This window comes from Carassius gibelio, chromosome B24 (genome assembly GCF_023724105.1).
Source record: "Carassius gibelio isolate Cgi1373 ecotype wild population from Czech Republic chromosome B24, carGib1.2-hapl.c, whole genome shotgun sequence".
Classification (NCBI taxonomy): Eukaryota; Metazoa; Chordata; class Actinopteri; order Cypriniformes; family Cyprinidae; genus Carassius; species Carassius gibelio.
The window spans coordinates 2,483,280-2,507,562 of record NC_068419.1 but is presented as its reverse complement, the minus strand read 5'-3'; the positions used below and the strand labels follow the sequence as shown (position 1 = coordinate 2,507,562).

At 37.2% G+C, this 24,283-nt stretch overlaps 1 protein-coding gene across 2 annotated transcripts in view; it reads left to right on the top strand.

Annotated features, from left to right (window-relative positions):
- LOC128013536 (netrin-3) overlaps positions 1–19,033 on the top strand; it is a 32,190-nt gene extending 13,157 nt beyond the window's left edge. For both annotated transcript variants that reach the window (XM_052596637.1, XM_052596636.1), the window contains 5 exons: positions 6,446–6,634; positions 11,998–12,147; positions 13,446–13,499; positions 14,168–14,242; positions 14,386–19,033. In XM_052596637.1, the coding sequence (XP_052452597.1) occupies positions 6,446–6,634; positions 11,998–12,147; positions 13,446–13,499; positions 14,168–14,242; positions 14,386–14,720 (803 nt within the window). In that variant the 3' untranslated portion in view covers positions 14,721–19,033. The remainder of the gene's footprint in view (positions 1–6,445; positions 6,635–11,997; positions 12,148–13,445; positions 13,500–14,167; positions 14,243–14,385) is intronic.
- Positions 19,034–24,283: the final 5,250 nt, after the last annotated feature.

Sequence of the window (24,283 nt, the reverse complement as noted above, 5' to 3'; positions counted from 1 at the left end):
TGTTAGCGTGTTGCTATGCTGTTGCTGGGGTGTTCTAGGTGAGTGTTAGCGTGTTGCTATGCTGTTGCTGGGGTGTTCTAGGTGAGTGTCAGTGTGTTTCTATGCGGTTGGTGGGGTGTTCTAGGTGAGTGTTAGTGTGTTGCTATGCTGTTGCTGGGGTGTTCTAGGTGAGTGTTAGCGTGTTGCTATGCTGTTGTTGGGGTGTTCTAGGTGAGTGTTAATGTGTTTCTATGCGGTTGGTGGGGTGTTCTAGGTGAGTGTTAGTGTGTTGCTATGCTGTTGCTGGGGTGTTCTAGGTGAGTGTTAGCGTGTTGCTATGCTGTTGTTGGGGTGTTCTAGGTGAGTGTTAATGTGTTTCTATGCGGTTGGTGGGGTGTTCTAGGTGAGTGTTAGTGTGTTGCTATGCTGTTGCTGGGGTGTTCTAGGTGAGTGTTAATGTGTTTCTATGCGGTTGGTGGGCTATTCTAGGTGAGTGTTAGTGTGTTGCTACGCTGTTGCTGGGGTGTTCTAGGTGAGTGTTAGTGTGTTGCTACGCTGTTGTTGGGGTGTTCTAGGTGAGTGTTAATGTGTTTCTATGCTGTTGCTGGGGTGTTCTAGGTGAGTGTTAGTGTGTTGCTACGCTGTTGTTGGGGTGTTCTATGTGAGTGTTAATGTGTTTCAGTGCGGTTGGTGGAGTGTTCTAGGTGAGTGTTAGGGTGTTGCTATGCTGTTGTTGCTGGGGTGCTCTAGGTGAGTGTTAATGTGTTGCTGGGGTGCTCTAGGTGAGTTTTAGTTTGTTGCTACGTGGTTGCTGGGCTATTCTAGGTGAGTGTTAGTGTGTTGCTACGCTGTTGCTGGGGTATTCTATGTGAGTGTTAGTGTGTTGCTATGCTTTTGCTGGGGTGTTCTAGGTGAGTGTTAATGTGTTTCAATGCGGTTGGTAGAGTGTTCTAGGTGAGTGTTAGGGTGTTGCTATGCTGTTGTTGCTGGGGTGCTCTAGGTGAGTGTTAATGTGTTGCTATGCTGTTGCTGGGGTGCTCTAGGTGAGTTTTAGTGTGTTGCTACGTGGTTGCGGGGTTATTCTAGGTGAGTGTTAGTGTGTTGCTACGCTGTTGCTGGGGTGTTCTCGGTGAGTGTTAGTGTGTTGCTATGCTGTTGCTGGGGTGTTCTAGGTCAGTTTTAGTGTGTTGCTACGCTGTTGTTGGGGTGTTCTAGGTGAGTGTTAATGTGTTTCTATGTGGTTGGTGGAGTGTTCTAGGTGAGTGTTAGTGTTTTGCTACGTGGTTGCTGGGCTATTCTAGGTGAGTGTTAGTGTGTTGCTACGCTGTTGCTGGGGTGTTCTAGGTGAGTGTCAGTGTGTTGCTATGCTGTTGTTGGGGTGTTCTAGGTGAGTGTCAGTGTGTTGCTATGCTGTTGTTGGGGTGTTCTAGGTGAGTGTCAGTGTGTTGCTATGCGGTTGCCGGGGTGTTCTAGGTGAGTGTTAGTGTCTTGCTATGCTGTTGCTGGGGTGTTCTAGGTGAGTGTCAGTGTGTTGCTATGCTGTTGTTGGGGTGTTCTAGGTGAGTGTTAGTGTGTTGCTATGCGGTTGCCGGGGTGTTCTAGGTGAGTGTTAGTGTGTTGCTATGCTGTTGCTGGGGTGTTCTAGGTGAGTGTTAGTGTCTTGCTATGCTGTTGCTGGGGTGTTCTAGGTGAGTGTCAGTGTGTTGCTATGCTGTTGTTGGGGTGTTCTAGGTGAGTGTTAGTGTGTTGCTATGCGGTTGCCGGGGTGTTCTAGGTGAGTGTTAGTGTGTTTCTATGCGGTTGCTGGGGTGTTCTAGGCTAGTGTTACTGTGTTGCTATGCTGTTGTTGCTGGGGTGTTCTAGGTGAGTGTTAGTGTGTTGCTATGCTGTTGTTGGGGTGTTATAGGTGAGTGTTAGTGTGTTGCTATGCTGTTGCTGGGGTGTTCTAGGTGAGTGTTAATGTGTTTCTATGCGGTTGCTGGGGTGTTTTAGTCTAGTGTTACTGTGTTGCTATGCTGTTGTTGCTGGGGTGTTCTAGGTGAGTGTTAGTGTGTTGCTATGCTGTTGCTGGGGTGTTCTAGGTAAGTGTTAGTGTGTTTCTATACAGTTGCTGGGGTGTTCTAGGTGAGTGTTAATGTGTTTCTATGCGGTTGCTGGGGTGTTCTAGGCTAGTGTTACTGTGTTGCTATGCTGTTGTTGCTGGGGTGTTCTAGGTGAGTGTTAATGTGTTGCTATGCTGTTGCTATGCTGTTGCTGGGGTGTTCTAGGTGAGTGTTACTGTGTTGCTATGCTGTTGTTGCTGGGGTGTTCTAGGTGAGTGTTAAGGGGGTTGCACACCGGACGAGAAGCGCAGCGCCGCATCGCGCCAAGTCTTTAAAATTCGAACACATTATTCTCTATGAGTGTACACACACTGGCGGCGCCATTCGGCGTCTGTCCGCGGCAGACTCAGAACGCTGTTCAAATTTCTGCCGCGCCACAGAGTGCCATCTGCATAGTTTTATATTAAAAAACCCAGATGTTGTAAACTGAAACTGAAACTAAAATACAGTACATTTGTTTCATTCAAATAAAACATTACATAGTGTTTGATTAAGTCAGATTTGATTTCAGTCAGGCTGCACAGTTGCCTAGACAACAGATACAACAAAACAGACTTATTATAACACAGATTCTTTTCATTAATTAAAGTTCAAAACTCAGCTTTTATCAATTAAAATCATATATTTAAAATAATAATAATAGATGAAGTTAAAACTCTCCCATCTTGCTGCGAAATTGAGCTCACGCATATAGAATGTGCGCATCCGGTGTGCGATACCTCGAGTTGTCCTACATGTGGCGAGACGCGACGCGGCGCTTCTCGTCCGGTGTGCGACCGCCTTTAATGTGTTGCTATGCGGTTGCTGGAGTGTTCTGAATGGCTGTTAGTACGTTGCTATGGGGTTGCTGGGGTGCTCAGTATTGTTAGTGTTAGCTATGCAGTTTCTAAGATGTTCTAAATGGTAGTTAGTGTATCCTGCCAGGGTATTATGAGATGCTGGTAATGAGTTGCTATGCGGTTTCAGGGGTGTTCTAAGTGCTTGATAGTGTTTTGATATGCAGTTACTAATGATTCCTAAGTGGTTGTTAGTTAGTTGCTATGCGGTTGCTAGGTTAATATAATAAAGTGTGTAAGTATGTTTGTATATGCCAGTCACGGCCACCTGCACAGGACACTGGAAGTATGAGTACTAACCATATCCTCATTAAACACATACACAAGCCCACTTTTACTGCCTTGGATTTCCTATACGTCACAAACCAAAACATGCTGCTTCCGAGGGAAAAAAAACGCCACACAGAGCGTTAATGATATAAAGCTGTGACACTGTAGAGAAACCCTGTAGAGATATGTTTATCTTCCTGTTTATTTGTTAGTCTGCCAGTGATTATGTGTTTTGTAACTAGCTTGTCATTTTGTTTCTTTGCGTGCTACAATTCAAAGGACACATTTGTCGAAGAACTTGTTAAAAAAATTGTTCGTGTTCTTGTAAAACCAAAGCCATCTAGAAATCGGGACTGGATTTCTATATTTCCTGTTCACTCCAGCAGTTTCTAAACAGTCTGAAAGATGCCTGTAAACTAAAAATGCTAAATGCCACCTTTTAGGTTTTGCTTGTCTAAACACATGTAAGCAATTAAGTAAATTAATAAATAAAAGCACTCTCAGCGCCCTATTACTCCGTTTTATGTTAGCATAATTTTCGTGACATTTCAAAACAAATATAAAGCTTATAAAATGTAGCATTTAGTCAGAGATCTCCAGCATGAAATAGCGGCGGCGTGTCTGTAACTCATCAACGTCGCCAGTCTTGCGCTATCGTCCTGTGCCAAACCTTCAGAGAAGAAACATCCAGCTGTTGCCTGTTTCTGGGAGTTTCGAAGTGAGTCACTCTTCAGCAAGTGAAATGCCTGTTTAGTTGAATAGAAGTTTAAAAGATTAAAAACATGTCCGCTAAGGGCCGAGATTGACTTGACTAATCGAACATTTGCCTCTTTTTTGGTTGTTTTGAATCACCATCCTGTTGTGTTTTTGAAGGGCCTGCCAACAAACCTGGCAGGATTTGTACAGAGTTCTGGAGTTCTTGTTTTCTCATTTCACTGACAGTTGTTTTATTTTTTATGATATGTCCTTTTTTTCTCATATAGCAATAGGAAGATTTTAGTGAATTGGTTCATTCAGAAATTTTATGCAGTTCACTTTTTGCAAACCACTTGAAGAACATGAACACTTGCTCAGATAATCATTCGAATTAACCAATTAAAAGATTGACTAATTCATGTTGAATACATTTTACACATTACACAAAATGTAAATGTATTTGTGTATGCTCTTACCCTAATAGAGATTCTCATTTTATTTGTGCAACAAAATACTGTTGTGTGTGCAAAAAAAAAAATAAAAACACACACACACACACACACACACAAAAAACATTTGGCTATACTGAGTAGTTAGCCATTTGTTTTCTAGTAGCTTGTTTGTAATTTAAATTATGAGTTGCTTGTAGCTCGACCAGCTACAGTTTCAAAGCAGCTTCACTGCCAAACTGCTGTTTTGACTACACCCAACTCTTCTGTTATGACTTTTCCCAATTTTCCTAATTCTTTTGGAATCTAAAAACACTCGCTTTTCTCTCACAAGCTGAAAACAAAAGATTTGACCGGAGACGTGAGACTTCACGACTCTTTCATGTGTGAACAATCTACGCAACAGGAAACGCCTAATCAATTAGAAACACCTGTGAGCCAAATGTTCTGATATTTATGCTCACATAAAACCAGGGATGGAATTTTAAATGTGCTGTTATTCCTAGTTGATAAAACATATGTGTGTTAAAACGCACAGGTGATGTTCTGTGGAAGGTGTTATTGGTGTTTTTTATTAGTAGCGTTCACTAAGACAAGCATCACCATCACTTTTTCTCATACTTCAGGTTATTAATTTAAAGAAACACGTTATCTTAAAAACATAATTTATCCCCACCTCCCTTTTAAATTCTGTAATTTATTCACCATCAAGTTTTTCCAAACCTGTATAATTGTATTTCATCTTTACAACACAAAATAAGATACTTTGAAGAATGTGGGTATCCAATCAGTTAATGATCCCCATTGGTATTTTGAAAGTTAGTGGGGAGCCGCAATTAGTAACAGCAGTTAGTATTTTTATATTGCTTAATTGTACAGCAATATTAGTTTAATTATGGCTAGTTTGTACAGTTAATTAATCATATTAATTTAGACATCATGTAGAGTTAAACATGTCTGTGTTCAAATTTATCACAACATTAACTGTAAGATGTATGGGGTTTAAAGAAATGTGTTTTTGGGTGTAGTTCTGTGCATACCTGTAGTGCACGCTCCATCAAACTAAAGTTTCTGCTCTACATAAATGAATTTGGAGCTCTGGGTTTGCTCTAACCTCAGGTTAATAGGTTTGAGTGCTTTCAGCTGTGTTTGGAAAGCTCTTGTAATAGAGGAAGGGTGCCATTGAGAAAGACCCTTGGAACAACTTTAGATTAAGTACCACGCTCAAGGCACAAACGTAGAGCTGGGAGATATCAGCCAACCTGCGCTCGATTCTAAAGCCTTTCCGCTCAAATCAGAGCCCATCTGGAAACACCCTAGAAAGTGCTCATATTTAGACCGTATGCTTTAATAATTCTGTCTCTGTCTTGTGCGTGTGTGAGACTGCGTAGCACTTAATTTGGGTGTGAATATGTGTGCTCTTTTTGTCACGCTTTTGGAATTTCATTTGGAGAAATGCACACACCCTTACAGCGCTCGCACACACACATCGCCTGCAGACGTTTATCGAGTTGAATTTGCTGTAATCTCACCCTGTTGACTTTAACCCAGAAACCCCCCGAAACTGCACCCCCTTTTCATCACACACACACACACACACACACACACACACAGAGCAGCAGATGGTGTGTGTGAGGGAATGGCCCAAGCAGGTTTCATTAACCACAGAATTCCATACAAATTGGTCCTGTAATAACACACACACATACACAAACATGGACAAAGTCAAACACTGAAATGGAACAGGTAGGAATTTCAAATCATAAAATGAAAAAGATAAAGCCTTTTAGAGCAAATATTTGAATATTTAAAGGAATTTTTTATATACTGTATAAATATATAAGTGTGTGTGTATGGCCTTTTTTGGCTTAATAGAATTCTTGAGTTTCATGTTTAATGTTTCATTATTTTTTTGCTTTGTAGTTTCACCAGAAAAAAAGATATAAAATGCAAACAAAATTTTTTAGGGATCTAAAGCTTCTCCTGCAGACTGTATAATCCTTTTAATTATATTGTATGTCTCAAGCAATCAACTTTTTGAGAAAACACCATATGCACATATGTGTGATATATGAATCCATCAATGACATGTTCACCCTGTCTTTCTTTATAGCTTGCAATTGTAACCTGCACGCGCGGCGCTGTCGCTTTAACATGGAGTTGTATAAGCTGTCGGGCCGTAAGAGTGGAGGAGTGTGTATGAATTGCAGACACAATACCGCCGGACGCCATTGCCATTACTGCAAAGAGGGATTCTACAGAGATATGGGCAAACCCATCACACACCGCAGAGCCTGCAAAGGTACGACACTCTTCATTCTTTCACTTTTCAGTCTATAGTGAAGATATTTATGGAAGCCTGTTTCCGCAAATCTGGAGTTGAAATCAGAATTTGGTGATAGTCACCATTGTGAAATATAAACTTGCATTTGCAAAACAAAGTTCTAATTGCGAAATATAAACTCTAATTCTGAGAAAAAAGGTCAGAGTGGCCAGTAGCGAGATATAAACTCGGAATTCTGAGAAATAGTCCCCATTGTGAGATTTAAACTCGCAATTGTGAGAATTTTTTTTATTGCAGGATAGCTATAGACTTGCAATTCTGGGAAAAAAGGCAGAATTCCCAATGGCGAGATATAAACTTGGAATTGAGAGAAAAACGTTTGAAATGCGGGATATAAACTCCTAATTCTGTGGAAAAAAGGCAGAATTCCAATGGTGAGATATAAACTCGGAATTCTGAGAAATAGTCCCCATTGTGAGATATAAACTCACAATTACAAAACAAAGTTCGAATTGCGTGCGAGAAATGAACCTAGAATTCTGAGAAAAAAGTCAAAAAGGTGAAATATATAATCTCACAATTGTGAGAAATAAAGTCGCAATATCTGAATTGCGAGTTTTAAACTTACAATTCTAAGATATAAAGTCACAATTCTGAGAAATACAGTTGCATTTGCGAGAAATAAACTCTATAAGTATATATCTGAATAAATATGAATATATATGAATTTATATCTCACAATTCTGACTTTATAACATGCAATTACGATTTTATATCCTGTAATTCTGACGAGTTGTAATATAAAAGTCGCCTTTTTTTAATTCAGTTGCAGACACACGCATTCAATTCATTTCTTTATCTTCAAAAATCTATTTTTGTTTACATTTTTCACCTCTAAACTCCAGTAAGTCAAAATTGTGTTTAATTACTTCAAAGTGTTTGCAAGGTCAGCCTCAGCTGTGACATTCAGTGCCCCTAGTGGCAGCATGCTGAATTACAAAATTTATGACTGTTTCCAAACAGATTTTCCCTTCCACTATAAAGACAGGAAGTCCCATCCCAAACAATTTGGGAACGCTCAAATAAACAGGACAATGTTTCTTATTAGTTAACGTGTAATGGGCCGCTGTCAGGTCATTTTTTTGCTGTTTATAGAACCGAGAGCTGCCACAGAGACAAGTATACAAATAATTTGAAGAACTTTGAAATTCAAGTGTGATTTCTGAGGCCATCTGTCAAGTTACAGCGACATGTTATGTGTTGTGTTCCAAAAAATCACTTACAGCTGTTTAAAGTACTTACACAAGCCTCTATAAATGATGGTATTGAGCAACATGGCGATTTTTGGATAATAAGTACATTTATGTATTATTTTTGGGCAGAGTTGTTCAGGTAGTGTGTTCATGAGTTTATGAAAGGCTAATAAAGAATTAAATCATAAAAATGTATCACTAACATAAAACAAATATTTATAATACAGAAAATAAAAACAATCAACTATCAGATATTTTATTTGTTTACATGAAAGCCATTTGACCGTTAACTGATACCAGAGAACCGTGAACATGCAAATGTGTTGATCATTTTACTGAAATATTGACTGAGTAAATATGTAAGAGAGTCGAAGTCAAAGAGGTTCGGCTGATAAAAGAGTTTGTGAAATCCTGGATTAGATTTTTAACACTTATTTTATTTTATTTTATTTCAAACCTTGAAAACTGCAGACTGGATGTGTTTAGACATGATTTTATTGCTACATAAGAGTCACTCGTCTTTATTTTTTGACTGTGTTTCAGTCATTTTTATGGATAGCTCTTTATTTATGGGTGAAAAATGTATTTATGTGCGTCAAATGTTTTATGCACTGTGTTTTCCAGGTTGAAAGCTCCAACATAAAATCAGTAGCACACACATGTATATAAATTAAGATCTAAAAATAGAATAGAGTTCAATAAAACCAGAGCAGGGCCGGTGTGCACTGGGAGCAGGCTGTACATGAAGCTCATATATCTGCTGCCATCACTCCGGCCAAAGCAAACACACATCAGAGTTTGAGAAAAATTGAAGTGTTTGGATAAAAGATGTCTTGTAAGTCGAGAATTCCTGGAAGGAAAAGTCAATCCATAAGTAAAGGGGTTTCTGTAAGTTAAATTGCGAGCAGCGTAAAACGTCTGCTTCCTACAGAACTATCAATCAGTAATTCTGCTTTTGTGGCTGCTGGAAAACTGTGCGATTTCTGTGCCAAGAGTCGAAATTTATTCACCTGGATCAGTGATAAGGTTTAAATGTGCAATATTTAACAGTGATAAAGTGTGTGTGTGTGTGTGTGTGTGTGTGTTTATAAAATATCATTATTATTAATGATATAGAGCCCTATGGATTCAGGGATGTGGAAAACAAGAATGGAATAATGGAATCCAGTCATAAAAATAAAATTTACAATATATTACAGAATATAACTGAATTTGGCAAATGTTGTATAAATAAATCAAAAGAATGGGTGTAAATTTAAACAAATTGAAATATGGACTTGTGTCTGTGAATATTACAGCTCAAAAAACTGCTATTTAAATATTAAACGTGTATATCTGTGTTAGAGCAGCATAGTTTGTCATATACACACAGTCTTCATAAAACTGTTATTTTTTGCAGCATGTGTTACCAGTTTGACAAAAATAAAATGTTTATTTTATTTTCAAGTCTTAATTGTATATTTTATTTTGATTACATTTTAGGGGACTGGTTAAACTGTTAATGTTTTAATGTTTTTTTTTTTTTACCACAATTTTTGATAATAAATAAGTATTAAATCAGAAATATTTATTTCAGAAAAAAAGTTGCGAAAATGCTCATGAATGGTTCAAGTCGTATTGATCGTATCCATTTTGATCGTTAATAGTTAAGTAAATCATTAAAACGTTGTCCAGAAAATTAAATTGAAAACACAGAATTTGGGGAAAATAATAAAAGTAGGCCCCTAAAAAGTCAGTTTTATTCCTCTTTCAATAAACTGTTGTTAAAATGTAACACTAAAATTAAATTAATAAACATTAAACCGTTAAAAAATAAAACAGAAAAGTCAGAATTTTGAGAAAGTAAATCTGATTTCTTAGGGCCCTCAAAATTTTATTTTTGTTCAACTTTAATAAAATTGTTGTTAAATTCTAATGCTAAAATATAATTGCTAACATCAAGACAAAGTGCAGGAAAAATCAAACGGAATCCAGAAAAAGCAGAGCACCTTAGCGTCTGACATTTGCTTCATAAATTAAAAGTCTAGTTGTTTCTGCTGCTCTCTGCTGGTTTGAAATGAACCCAAGAGCGTGTGGTTGAGTGTGTGGTAACAAGAACCAGTGCTGCTCTTGCACAAGAGTGTGTGGCTTCTGAAACTCTTTGGTATGACATTAGTATTTAGACTGAATGAACAACGTGTGTATGTGCGTCAATCACGAACTCTTTTGTGGTGCTGTCAGTGTTAATTTGATAACGCCCATGTTGAGCGCTGAGACCCTTATCAGCGTTACTGTGATACAGCACCTGAGAATTCCTTAAATTCCACCTACACACACACACAGATGAAGTCACAGCTCGGTCTCCGGAGCGTCCAGCTTCACCTGCAGCTGCCACAGCTGTTCAGACCTTATCTGTGTGTGTGTGTGTGTGTGTGTGTGTGTGTGTTTTGAGAGTCTTAACACAGAGAGGAAACACACATTTTCGCATCAGTGCACATACACATGTAGGCACGTGCTTAAACACTAGAATAGTTATCACTAATAAACACAAAACCATCATTCTAATTAGAAAACTGTCCACTTTTTTTTGCCCAAAATCCACAGTTATTGATGAATCAAATATAATATTGTATATATAAAATAAAAAAATCCCTATTTATTTGAACATTTCTTATTTTCATTTAGTTTAACTAAAAAAAAATCTAAAACTTAAATAAAAACTACTACAAACATAACTAAAATGTAAACAGGAAATATAAAATAAAAACTCACTCATATAAAATAAAAACTCACTCAGACACTTGTAAAAATGTATAATAGTGTCTAAGTGGTGTACGAATGAAAATAAGACATTAAACATGCCTAAACCCTTTTAAATTGGACCTTTTTTCTTTGTATTCACACTATACCTGGAAGTGAACGTGGCTCTGGATCACTTCAGTTAGCTTTCCGTTCACACTGTTAACAAATTCTGATAAAAAAAATAAGAGTGGCCAATGGTGTGATATAAACTTGGAATTCTGAGAAATAGTCACCATTGTGAGATATAAACTCACAATTGCAAAATAAAGTTCGAATTGCGAGACATGAACTCGGAATCCTGAGAGTCAGAAGGGCGAAATCTAAACTCGCAATTGCGAAAAAAAAATCTGAATTGCGATATTTAAACACAATTCTAAGATATAAAGTCACAATTCTGAAATAAAGTTGTATTTGTGAGTAATAAACTCTTTATATGTCGCAATTATGACTTTATTTCCCAGAATAGTGAATTTATATCTTAGAACTGTTTAAATATCGCAATTCAGATTTTTTTCTCGCAATTGCGACTTTATTTCTCACAATTGTGAGTTTATATTTCGCCTTTCTGACTTTTTTTCTCAGAATTCCAAGTTCATATCTCGCAATTCGAACTTTAGCCACAATATTAAGTTCATTTGGAGTCTTCACATGCAAACTGTAATGAAACATGAATCTATTTTAAATTATATAAATTATTAATAATGTAGTTTCATTTTATTATTACATTTTTTTTAAATTAAAAATAACTTAACATTTTATTTCATAATACAAATTATTTTATTTTATTTGTCACGATTTGTGATTCCCATACTTTTTTGTCATGTCATAGTTTGGATAAGGTTACTATTATTATAAAGCATGCAAAATAGTCATATTAAAGAATAATTAGATATGCACAATCTAGAAGTGTAAGTAGCTCTTGGTCTTGGCATCATAACATGATGTTTTCTGAACCATATTTTCTGTATAATGTTTTGATTGTTCGAGTTTGTCTCACAGAACATGAAACCTGTTTTCCATGCTGTGACTCTTTGTTTGTTGTTGTCGGAGACTTCGGTTACTATGTGTAATTCCTGTAACACAGCCCCTAATTTAATATAATATTGAGCCATCTGACTTTAAATGAGATATAGCAGTGTGTGTTTGTGTGTGTGTGTGTGTGTGTGTGTGTGTGTGTGTGCGTGTGGTTACGGGAAGTGTGTAACAGATTGAGTGTCATGGCAATGTTTACGGGTCCAGACGGGGACTAAGGCCATTATTTGGACTTCCCTTTTGCCCCTGTGCCAGAGCTGATCATCTCTCTCTCTCTCTCTCTCTCTCTCTCTCTCTCTCTCTCTCTCTCTCCAGCATGTGACTGCCATCCGGTGGGAGCTGCAGGTAAAACGTGTAACCAGACGACGGGTCAGTGCCCGTGTAAAGACGGGGTGACTGGTATCACATGCAACCGCTGTGCTAAAGGGTATCAGCAGAGCCGATCGCCCGTCGCCCCGTGCATTAGTGAGTGGCAAACACATTTGTCTACTGTCTACATGAATATGTATTATAAACTTATATTGTTTTTATAAAAACAAGGACTAAAATTAACCAAAAATGACACCCAAACCTAACAGAAAAGTTTTGCATTACAAAAAATAAAAAGCATTATTCACTTTGTTTATGTTTTATTTTTAAGAATCAGGAGGCCCAAGGAAATGATGTATTATTTTCTGTCATTGAGTGTTATAGTTTTTTTGTATATTTTTATATGTAGTTGTTTTTAGATTTTGTTTTCATTTTATTTTGATCAATTTCATTTCATTTTAATATATATATATATATATATATATATATATATATATATATATATATATATATATATATATATATATATATATATATAGGTATATATATATAGGTATATATATTTATATATATATATATATAGGTATATATAGTTTTTTTAGTTAAACTAAAATTAAAAAGAGAATGTTTGCAACTTTGCAAAAAAACACTCAATTCTATATAATTTTATTTCAGTTAATGTTTATTTTTTTACTGAAATGTTTTTTTTTAATGAAAATAGTTTTTATGGTTTTTGAGCGTTCACATGCAAGACAAAACTGCAAACGGCACTGAGACATGAAGCAAATGTGAATTCATGTAAATTATATTTATTTTATTTAATGTAATTTATTTTAACTTAATTTTAAATTCATTTTTATTTTTCTGTTTTGTCTTTGTCTTTTTTTGGTTGTTTCATAGTTTGGATAACTTTACCAATGTTATAAAATATGAAAAGATATTTCATATACGTATAATGATAGTTGTTCTGATTCAGAATCTCCCCAAAGGGAAGTTTTGTCAGATTTCTCTCTTATATACACACACAAACACACACACACACACACACACACACTTTTTTTGTGAACTATAAACAAGTAGGCACTTTTATTCTTGGTATCCTCGTCTTGAGTGAAATCCACAATCACATATCTGATTGGTTGAGCTGCTTTGTCTGGAAACTAATTGCATCATGTCTGGTTGGGACACTGATGTATGTGAAGAACTTTAAGGGACAATTTTGTTTTCAAATTGTAGATAAGTGAATATATAGTTGGCTATCACACATAGTAAGGCAGCAGGTGTGTTTATCACTGTCTGTTACTCAAACACTTTCTCCACACCTGCACTTTAGATTTGGGTTCATGCTTTTATCCAAGTGGCTTACATTGTATCAATCCCATGACCTTTAGTGTCAAATCTTCTGTTTGAGCTACAGGAATGCACACTGACATCATCCTATACATGTCTTTCAGAAATCCCTGTGATAAAGCCAACGGCTGTGATCAGCACTACAGAGGAGCCTGCAGGTTTGCGCACACACACACACACACACACACACACACATTCAGGACAGAGTTTAGAGACAGACAGAGGAAGTACCTCTCACTTTTGTGAGGCGTTTCGCTCTGTATCACTGCTGGAAAAGGGGCGGAGAACTCGCAATCTGTCCTTGTCATGAGTGAAAATGAATCAGGGGTGTGTGAAAGTAGAGAAGTGAAGGAATTGTGTGTGTTTTCAACAGCCCTTCTGGGTCAATGAACACTTCACACAGTGTGCCACATGAGCCCTACACACACACACACACACACACACACACACACACACAGTGGAATCATGCCAACTATTGCAAACACTCACAATACTCCGTTGTCAACACCAGGAAAGACTTCCTAACTAGCTTAACCAGCAAGTGGTCCTTGGTAAACCAACTTACTAGTTGCATGCTAGTTCACCAGCATCCATTCTGGTGACACACGGATGAATGGATGGATGGATAGATAGATGGATGGACGGACAGATGGATGGATGGATAGAAGGACAGGCGAATAGATGGATGGGGGGATGGATGGAAGGATAGATAGATGGGAGAACAGATGGATAGATGGAAGGATGGATGGATGGATGGATGGGTGAACAGTGCACAGTGCATTTTATTTCTAATAGAATTTTAATTAAAACGTTTCTGTGTTTCTAGATTGTGACTCGTACTGTAAACCACTGAAGGGAAATCTCAAGATAAACATGAAGAAATACTGCAAAAAGGACTACGGTAATTTATCTCTCATTCTGTCCTTTCCTTTTAGTCCCTTTATATTAAAGAAGCATTTGTTGTGATCTAATGCAAAATCAAGCATTAATCGTATCTGGTGTAATGTCTTCATGTGTAATGTGTGTGTGTGTGTGTGTGTGTAGCTGTCCAGGTCAGTGTGTTGGACATGGAGACCGTCGGAGATTGGGCCAAATTTTCGGTCAGCCTGGTGTCTGTGTACAAGAGCCGCGGAGAACCGCTGAAGAGAGGCGATCACGTGCTGTGGGTCCATATGAAGGATCTGGCCTGCAAATGTCCGCGGATACACATGGGCAAACGCTTCCTCATCCTGGGCACGAGCGAGGGCACCGCGAGCCCCGAACACCCGGGACTCCTGGCCGACAAAAACAGCCTGGTCATTCAGTGGAGGGACATTTGGACTCGACGACTGCGCAAGTTCCAGCGCAAGGAGAAGAAAGGCAAGTGCAGCAAAGCATGATGGGATGGCAGGGAACTCTTTATTATTGACCACTGTCCAGCATACGCAGGAGACTGAGAGAGCGAACTCTACGTATCGTCGTTTCCAGTGTGTTATTTGACATCGTCCTGTTGGTCAGCCTTCTAAAGGGACCGTTAAAAAGACTGTTTCTAATCACACACACCACTGAATCTCTCTCTCTCTCTCTCTCTCACACACACACACACACACACACACACATGCTGTAGTTCGACTGAGCTGCACACGGACTGATTCCATTTCCTCTCCAAGCCACAATTTAATCAATCAAATATGAAATGTGTCCTCAAATTACAAATCAGGGGAACGGTTCTGTCCGCATCTGGTTCGGTTCTAGTCTTTGTGGCCTTCATCAGATGGTCACACTGGTGTTCACCACATGCTGCTCGCTTCAGTGCTGAAAACCTCAAAATCTCCATCATCTTCGTCATCATCATCGGCCTGGATCATTTCACTTTTGAAGAGCTTATTAAGAGCGCTCGTATCTGTGGGTTGTGTGTCGTACGTGTGGATGTGTGTACTTTGATACAGAAGGATCTAGTGCAGAACAGAGCGAATGTCTGTTAGCAGACAGAAACATACTCAAGCGCAAGTATGCAAATGCACGAATGCCTGGCAAACATAGTTTCACTGTGCATTTTTAACATGCTTTTTTGAGTAACTGTGGCAGGAACAAATGTCTGTCATTAAAGGGATAGTTCACCCAAAATTTAACCAAAATGAATATTTTGTCATCATTTTACTCGCTCTCATGTTGTTCCAAACCCATAGTGTGTTATTCTATTCTGTGGAACGCAAGAGGAAAATTTCCCTCTTTTCCATATAAAAACAGGCTGTAAAGCACCACAAGATGACAAAAAAGCACTGTCAAAGAAATCCATTTAGAGACTGAGTTAAATACAAGCACAATTGAGAGAAGATTATTAGTTAATAATGGCTTTTTAACAGCTTCGTATGGCTTTAGAAGACTTGTATGATAAAACATTCGTTGTGTGGACTGCTTTTGTTTAGTTTTTTCTTGACAGCCAACATGAGGTGATCGAATTTGGGAACCTTTTTTAAAGGAATAGTTCACCCAAGAATTAAAAAATACCCATATTTCTTCTGTGGTCCACAAACAAAGGCTGTTTTCAATGATGTTGGTAGCCAAAACGTTGTGGTTCCCATTGATTTCCATTGGATGGATGAACATTGCAATGGAAGTCAGTGGGAACCGAAACGGTTTGGCTACCAGCTGTCCCCAACATTCTTTAAAATATCTTCTTTCATTCTTCAGAAGAAAAAAAAAAAGTCGGACAGGTTTGAATTACTTGAGGGTGAGTCAGTGATAACAGAATTTCCATTTTTGGTTGAACTACAACCAGTTGTGTCATGTTCAGGTCACTAGAAATAAAAATATCTAACATGATCTAGCTTAAGATTTAATACACCACACAATATGTGTTCAGACTCGCCTCGTAAATATCAAATATGTTTCATCTCCTCTAAAAAATGAATTCATAATCTGAAACTAAAAAATGTAGACTGCCCAAAGCCTCTGATCAACTCATTCAGACTGTAAATTGGAGAAAAGATCTGGGCAAAAGTTGTGCAGTGTGTGTTTACTTACCTGTGTTGATGCTAAAGCATCATAGCTCCCCTTGTGGCAGTGATGAGTATAGCTTCATGAATTACATTCTGCTGCATTACTGAATCTAATGACATGTGAAATTGAGAGTGTTTGCATGCTTGTGTAGAGCACCTTTCAGGGCTAATGCTCTGTCCTAATGTTTCTCTCTCTCTTCTACTACTGAATATCTGTGTTTTTATCTGCCGTCTGTCCGTTATAAAAGACAAGACAAAGATGAAAATAATGATGTGTATGAAAACACACGTGACCCTGGAGCACAAAAGCAGTCTTGAGTCTCTGGGGTATATTTGTAGCAATAGCCAAAAATACATTGTATGGGTCAAAATTATTGCTTTTTGTTTTATGTCCCAAATTTCCTACAGTAAATATATAAGAAAGTCATTTTTGATTAGAATTGCTAAAGACTTAATTTGAACAACTTCAAAGGCGGTTTTCTCAGTATTTAGAATTTTTGTTGTATCTCAGCCAAATATTATTGTATCCTAACAAACAATGCATCAACTGAAAGCTTATTTATTCAGCTTTTAAGATGATGAATGAATCTCAATTTAGAAAAATGTACCCTTATGACTGGTTTTGTGGTCCAGGGTCACACATAAACATACTTTTTTTTCTTTTTCTTTTTTTTTCTATTTACAAATGCATTAGTTTGCATTGAGTTTGTTAGTTGCAAATGCATTAGTTTGCATTGCATTTTCACACTTTAATGATGTTTGGTGTGTCTCTATGCAGCAGCTGACTTGAACAACCGAGATCATGTTCTCCAGCATGATTTGACTGATAATGCCCACATATATTTCATACTAGAAACAGTGCCATTTTTTAATTTTAAATATCCCTTCTACATTTTTCATCACAACTTGGCTTTTTATATATATTTTTTCCCAATCCTTTGTTTATTTCTAGCATTAAATAAAAATGCCAGAATTGAATCTTTTAAACTTTCGGACCTCAATGTATCTGCATTGTATGATGTACAGTACGATATTATCTCCTGTGTCAGTAATATTACAGAGGAAATCACAGTGAAGCAATAACTAGATATAGATTCATTCTGATCATGTTGAGATGAATTTTAATGCAAAAACTTTGGTTTACTCTGTCTTTGCTGCATTAAGAAGTAAACAGTCATTTTTATTGGTAAAAAACACCGCCTGGTTCCACCCATCAAACAAGTCTCATTTTCTGAGAGAGAGATGAATGAATAAATAAATGTTTATTGTTAGGATAACAGGATTTTTAAAATTGTTTTACTATTTTATGTTGATAGTCAATGTTGATAGCTCTCTTTATGCCAATGTTAAACTAACAGACGAGTTAACTGAACTAGTGTTAAACTGTTAATACAAGCGTCCATAGATTCACTACAGTAAACTCTCTCACACATCATGATGCACACTGACTTCAGTATGTGCTGTCCACTGAGTGCCAGTGACGGGAAAATTCATCAGTATATACACACTTTAGCTACTTATTTTTAATTCCACACAATAAAAGTACTTTTCAAATACTTGGACTAGGGATATGTACAGATTGGAATACTATTACCGAACTATAATATTATTAATTATTTATGCTAAAAACTGCTTCACACATTTCGTTCAAAAATCAGCAGTAAGCAGTGTGATAATATCACATTGTATGTGTAACAATGTATCCCACAATGCAACGCAGTGACATATTATGCACAGGTAATATAATACAACAGACATTGGGTTAAAAATTCAAAACAACCAAGATGACAACAGGACAGCCTTCGCATAATGATGTCATGTGAGAACACAGTACACTGTATTTGACAGAATGCTGTGTATGTGTTTTTTTCTTTATCCAAAGTGACAAATCGGAATAACACAAGCAGAATCGACTAACCCGAGGGATGAAACAGGCATAACAAATGCTAGAGTAGAAACTAGTATGCCATCCTGAACTTAGCCTAGTTTGCAGAGATGCCTTGACGAAGGAAATGTCATTTCCACAGCAATTTCCATTTTCGTTTCACTCCTGGAAGGGGTTTGGATTAGAGACTATAAACATATGAAAGCTTTCTCGCCGCAAGAGCGGTGTAGATTACTGCTTTTAATGACCCTGATGTCATTAAGTAAATGAAGAATTAGAGAAAGACTGAACTGTGTTTCTGGAGGGAATCGGCAGACGTGCAGAAGTTGCTCTGTCTGTTACTGCTTGTGCGAATGTATATGTGTTTATAGTTTGTGTGCAAAAGTTTGGGCACCATTCCCACAATTCATGTCCGGGTGATTCAGTCTGGCATTGGCATCCCAACTGGGCATGTGTGAAATTAGCTTTTAAGAAACGCAGCAGATAAACAGCTCGAAAACTAGCATCAATATGGCAGAGGACGTTGAATTCAGCCACAGACATTTGCACACAACTTTATATTTTGACATATCTGTGTATAAATGAGTATTTGTGTGTATTCGCTTCCATTAGTCTGAATGTGAGGTGTGTATGTGTGTGTGTATGAACATGTACATGAGTAAATGTGCAGTTTGATGAACTTAATGTGTTTCCACATGAGGAACATTCCTCTTCTGACGTACAGAGAGAGTTTCTCTCCTTCTCATCACCTGTTTTATTTGCTGTCTCTGTAACTGCAATGACCACTGAATTAATCAAATATACAAATAAATTATTAGTTGATGTACGATTTTGTCCTGGAATTTATCAGCTGTGATTAATTCTGTATCACTTAAATTGACATATGAAATCTAATCAGATATGCAACGCCACAATAAAAGGTAGGCCATCTTTTCCATATAAAATGTATGTATGTAAGGTAAGGTATCGTAATAGGTTTGAAATGCCACCTATAGAAATGTATATTTAGTTCTACATCCATGCATTTGGCAGATGCTTTTATTTAAAGTGACACTGCATTCATCCTATGTTGCATTTGGTTGTATTGGAATTCAGTAAATTCTTTTCCCCATCTTTCCAATTCATTTGGTGGCCATTTCAATTTCAATTCACCATTTAGTTCTGAATTTTGCACATATATGGATAAACAAGGGCTTTGCTTTCCAGATGATTTCTGTCCTTCATAACCAACCAGTCCAAAGTCCAGTAGAACTGTGAGTGAATCATATAAAGCTGCCGAAAGAACCACAAGAAAGAAAAGATTCACATTCTACAAACAACTCCAAGCTTGTGTGTTTGTGCATGTGTATGTTCTCTAAAACCAGAGTGAGTGATTTTTGGTAACTTTCCGACATGGTTTGCAGGGTCAAAGCAGATTTAGTATAATAAAAAGCACATGTGAGAAAGAAATGAAGCTCGCAGATTCCATTCAGAGTCAATTAGAAAGAACTGCACTTCACGAAGATGAAGAAAACCAATGGCAGCCGTTGTTAAATACTCTCAAACTTAAGATCAGCTCATGCTACTGTCTTTATTTTTGTTCTGATGAGTTTCAAATCAATCCAAATCAAACCATTACAGATCTAAGATATTATTTGACCGGGTTTTCCAGGAGTTTTCATGTTTCATGTTGAAGCAGTTTAATCATATACAGGTTCAAATGTGTGTAAACACTAGCAGGTTTCTGTCGGGCTGTATACATTACACTGACGTTTCTTAATATTTATACACGAGAGCGTACAGGGAGTTTGGAGAATTTAGGTGCTATTACTGTGTTTTCTCAGGTGTTTGTGCTGTTGATCTTAGAGAATGAGTCTGCTTAGATTGGCTAAGCACTCACACAACACACACACACACACACACACACACACGCCGCTCTGCCTTTACACCAGAGGAAACTCATCTGACACTTCCTGTGTGTTTCAGCAACCAGCTGATGACTAATGAATGACTCAGAAGGACTCGTTAAGGAACAGCAAGCTTCATGAGGATGCTAAACTCTTAAAAATAAATGTTCTTCAAAGGATCTCTTTAGGTTCAGAACTGAGTCATATAATCAAGAGCCATTTTGGCTGTGGTTCTTGGGTTGCTACATTTTATTTGGACGATGAAAAATTGATATTTTGGCTTGTAGGTTCTTTACAATTTTCTTTTTTTTAGTTGTGTAGAGCATGTTTCAGGCCTGAGGTCGCTCTGACACTGTCCTTTCATTCGTTCAGAACCAAAACCTAAAGCTTAAAATTTAACACTGTTCTTTTTTTTGGTACCCTGCATGCAATGCTATTTCCTTGAGGAAATGCAAATCTTCTTGGAGTCTTTCTTTTGAAGAGTGTACAGTATATGTGTGCCAAGTTCAGGATCTGGGCTGCAAACACAAAGGTTGCAGTTTCACATCCAAGTATACAGGGGCGACCCAGGACCTGGAGAGTAACATAGATTACAATCACTCTTTGTCACCATTGTACCCTTCAGCAGGACATTTAACTCCAAGCTGCTCCAGAGGGACAGAACCTGCAATTAGCGTACTGTAGGTCATTTAAGATACAAAGCGTCTGCTAAAAGCCAAGCATTTAAGGTGAAATAGCCCCTCAAAGTGCTGTAACATCATCTCAGTAAATTCATTAGTCTGAGTTTGCTGGAGTTGAAAAAGAACACAAAGCTCTGTAGCATGAAGACGACGGGAGCAAATTTAATCTTTTTTGTCTTAAAGGGACAGTGTACCCAAAAATGGAATTGCTGTTCATTTATTCACCCTCAGGATATCAAAGATTACTGTTTTTCTTCAGCAGAAGAGTATAGCATATTTTCAGCAACTACCGTCAATTTGAGAGTCAAAAAAGCACGTACAGACAACACAAAATGAATACTCGTGGCTCCTGACTTGAGGTCTTATGAAGTGAAATGATCAGTCTGTGCAAGAAACTGAACATTATTTACAACATTAATACCTGTAATCCAGAGCAAATGGGGAAATATTATTCTTTTCTGTGAACTCATTCATTCATTCATACAGTTCTAATGACTGATTAACTTAGTCGCGGGAAATGGGCAACTGTTTAACTATTGGGGGAAACAAAATTGGCGTCTATTTTCACTATGAAATTGCAATTACCTGGTATTGTTGGCAGATTGTGATTGCGCTAGTCAACATTTCAAAAGATAGCTGCCAATCATCTTATTCAGAGGTGTAGATGGTAAAGCATGTGTCATTCTATTCCAATTGATGCAATTGACATGGGCTTGAATCTGCCTTTTGGCAGTTTTTTTCTCCCTTTTCAAATTTCAAATCACATCAGAAAAGCATTCTTTTTTTATAACATTGAAGAAAATCATCAGAAAGTTGAAAATAAAATATTGGGTATGGTTAGGGTAGGTGTAGGGGAGGTCTTTTTTCCCAATAAGCTGGCATCCATTTAATAATTTGAATTAAAATTTACACTCAATTTACACTCAACTAATACTGGTTTATAATGTATCACAATGCTGAGGTGCATATTATTGCAACTATTTGCAATTAGTAATTAGCAAAATATCCTACTATTTTTAATCGTTCCCCCCTAACTATTGAAAGATTTTACTAAATATTTGTTAATTAATAATGTTTTCAAGTCAAAAGTAAATATGCATACAATATAGTTATTTTAATATATCTTACTGTTATTTATTGTAAGTAAATTAATAAATAAAATCAGACTTACTAATAGGCTTTCCCAATCTTATTTGCGTGCTGTTGCATGACATGAATGGATTTTTTATTTATTTTTTTTACAACATACAACAACTGCAAATGAATCTTAACCTAACCAAAATAAAGACAGATGAAGCTAGATGCCCGACTCCAGACCCAGACAGCCTCATAAAGGTGATCCGATCATAAATTAACAGTAAATCTTTATAAATGGGTGAACTGTCCCTTAAACATAGTCTCTTCTTTAACTTCTCTCGTTAGCAGTTTTTGGTTTGTGGTACAAGAACCTCCACACATACTAACCCTCTCTCTCTCTCTCTCTCTCTCTCTCAAGTTACTGGGTTTAAAGTGGAAACTTCATCCTTTATTTCAACACGTATCAATTAAAGCACATCTTGAGGATTACCAAAGCACACACACACTAATGCTGAGCTTCTACAATTAGAAATGTAGTCTCTCTCCTCCCAAGAGCAATTCCCAAGTCTGTGTATCTCATTAGCTGGTGAAGAGAGACACAGCATTCGCTCTAATCACTTCAACACATTTAGTGAAAAATACACAAGGACCCTTGAAACCATGTCTCGCACAAGTAGTTTGAACACCATCACAAGTGGAGCAATTTTACTTACAGTTTTCATGTTCTTGCTGGCCTTAGATCAGACAAAAGGAACAAATATTCATACTTGTTTAATATTCTACTTTCATATATATTTATGCTTTAAACTATAGCTTTTAATATTGATTCATCTCTGAGCTATTTATAAGGACTCAGGATCAGTTGAACCATTGTTTCACAAAATGAATCACGGTATTGAATACGGTCCAAATCAGAGCGTAGCCTAAATCGCAAATCATTTGTTTCAGATTGAGATGTCAAAGCACGTATCGTGAATCATTTGATTTCGATAGGAACTTAGTATTGGGTTGGTGAATCATTTTGCGAATTGAAAAATGTGTGATACGCGCTCCGAAGTCACAGTCTAAAATGATGGTTTGCAAATCATTATTTAGATTGGAGCTTCACAGGTTTACAAATCTTTTGATTCATATCAGAACATCGGAGCGGTTCAGTGAATCTTTTGATTCAGATCGGAACATCAGAACAGGTTTGTGAATCTTTTGATTCAGATCGGAACATCTGACCAGATTTGTGAATCTTTTGATTCAGTCTGAAACATCGTAGCGGTCTCGTGAATCTTTTGATTCAAATCGGATTGGGTTTGTGAAACTTTTGATTCAGATCACAAAATCGGAGCAGGGGGTCGTGAATCGTTTGATTCAAATAGGGACTTCGGAACGGGTGTGCAAATCTTTTTATTCAGATCAGGACTTCAGAGCAAGTATCCTGAATCAAATAAAATGGTTAAACTATTGTTAGTGTAGTAAAACCAAGGGATGTGTTTCGAGGTTAACAACAAAAAAGAAATACATTTACAACTTAAAAGTGCACATATTAAAAAAATATAGAAACATTTTTTTCCCCACTGTTTTAGGATTAACAGAGCTTTGGATAGTTTCCATATAATTAGATAAACTCTGATTAATGAAAAGAGAGGTTTATGTATGTGAAAGTGTGGCAGGTAACACAAATTAAGTTATATTTTTCTATATTCTACTTTAAGTAGTCAAACAATCAAAACATCTTTAAAACTGCTGCTGTAATTTTGTTGGTTTTACATAATCACAATTGTGTTATTATTGTCTGATTAATAGGCTATGCTAACATAAAAAGCCCTCTTTATGAATTATGATTAGCTAGGCTAGTATAACTATAAATAAAGACTTGAAAACATGTAACATAAACTCAACTCTCATCTTGCTTTTAAACCTTGTGCATTAGCACCATTGATTTCCATTGCAAGTGTTTTATTGTTTATTTTATTTTATTTTATTTTGTAAACAAGCATGAGTCAAGTTTATCTAGAGCCCAAGTTCTGTTTAACCTGGAGTATAAAATATAATGTACATGCTTCACACTGAAAAAAAAGTAGAGTATTGCAGTGAGCGATTAAACAGCTCACAGGTGCTTTGAATTAAAGCCAGTCTTTTTATACAGTGTGTGTGTTTTTCAGAGATGCGCTGTGTGTTGTGTGTGACTTTGAAGTGCTGTGTTTTGTCGAACTTTTCCTCGCGTGTTCCAGTGTCCTGCCTGCCTCAGCTCCCCCACAGCGTCTGGGATTTAACTTGGCAATTCCAGAACCTTCCATTTCTTCTTTTTTTCGATTTGCTCGGCATGATTGAAGGAATTTGTTCAAATAGACTCGTATCACATCTCAGCCAGTGTTCAGCCTAAACGCACGCAAAACACTCTCTGGACAGTCCAGAGGAAGAATCTACTCTGCGATGAGA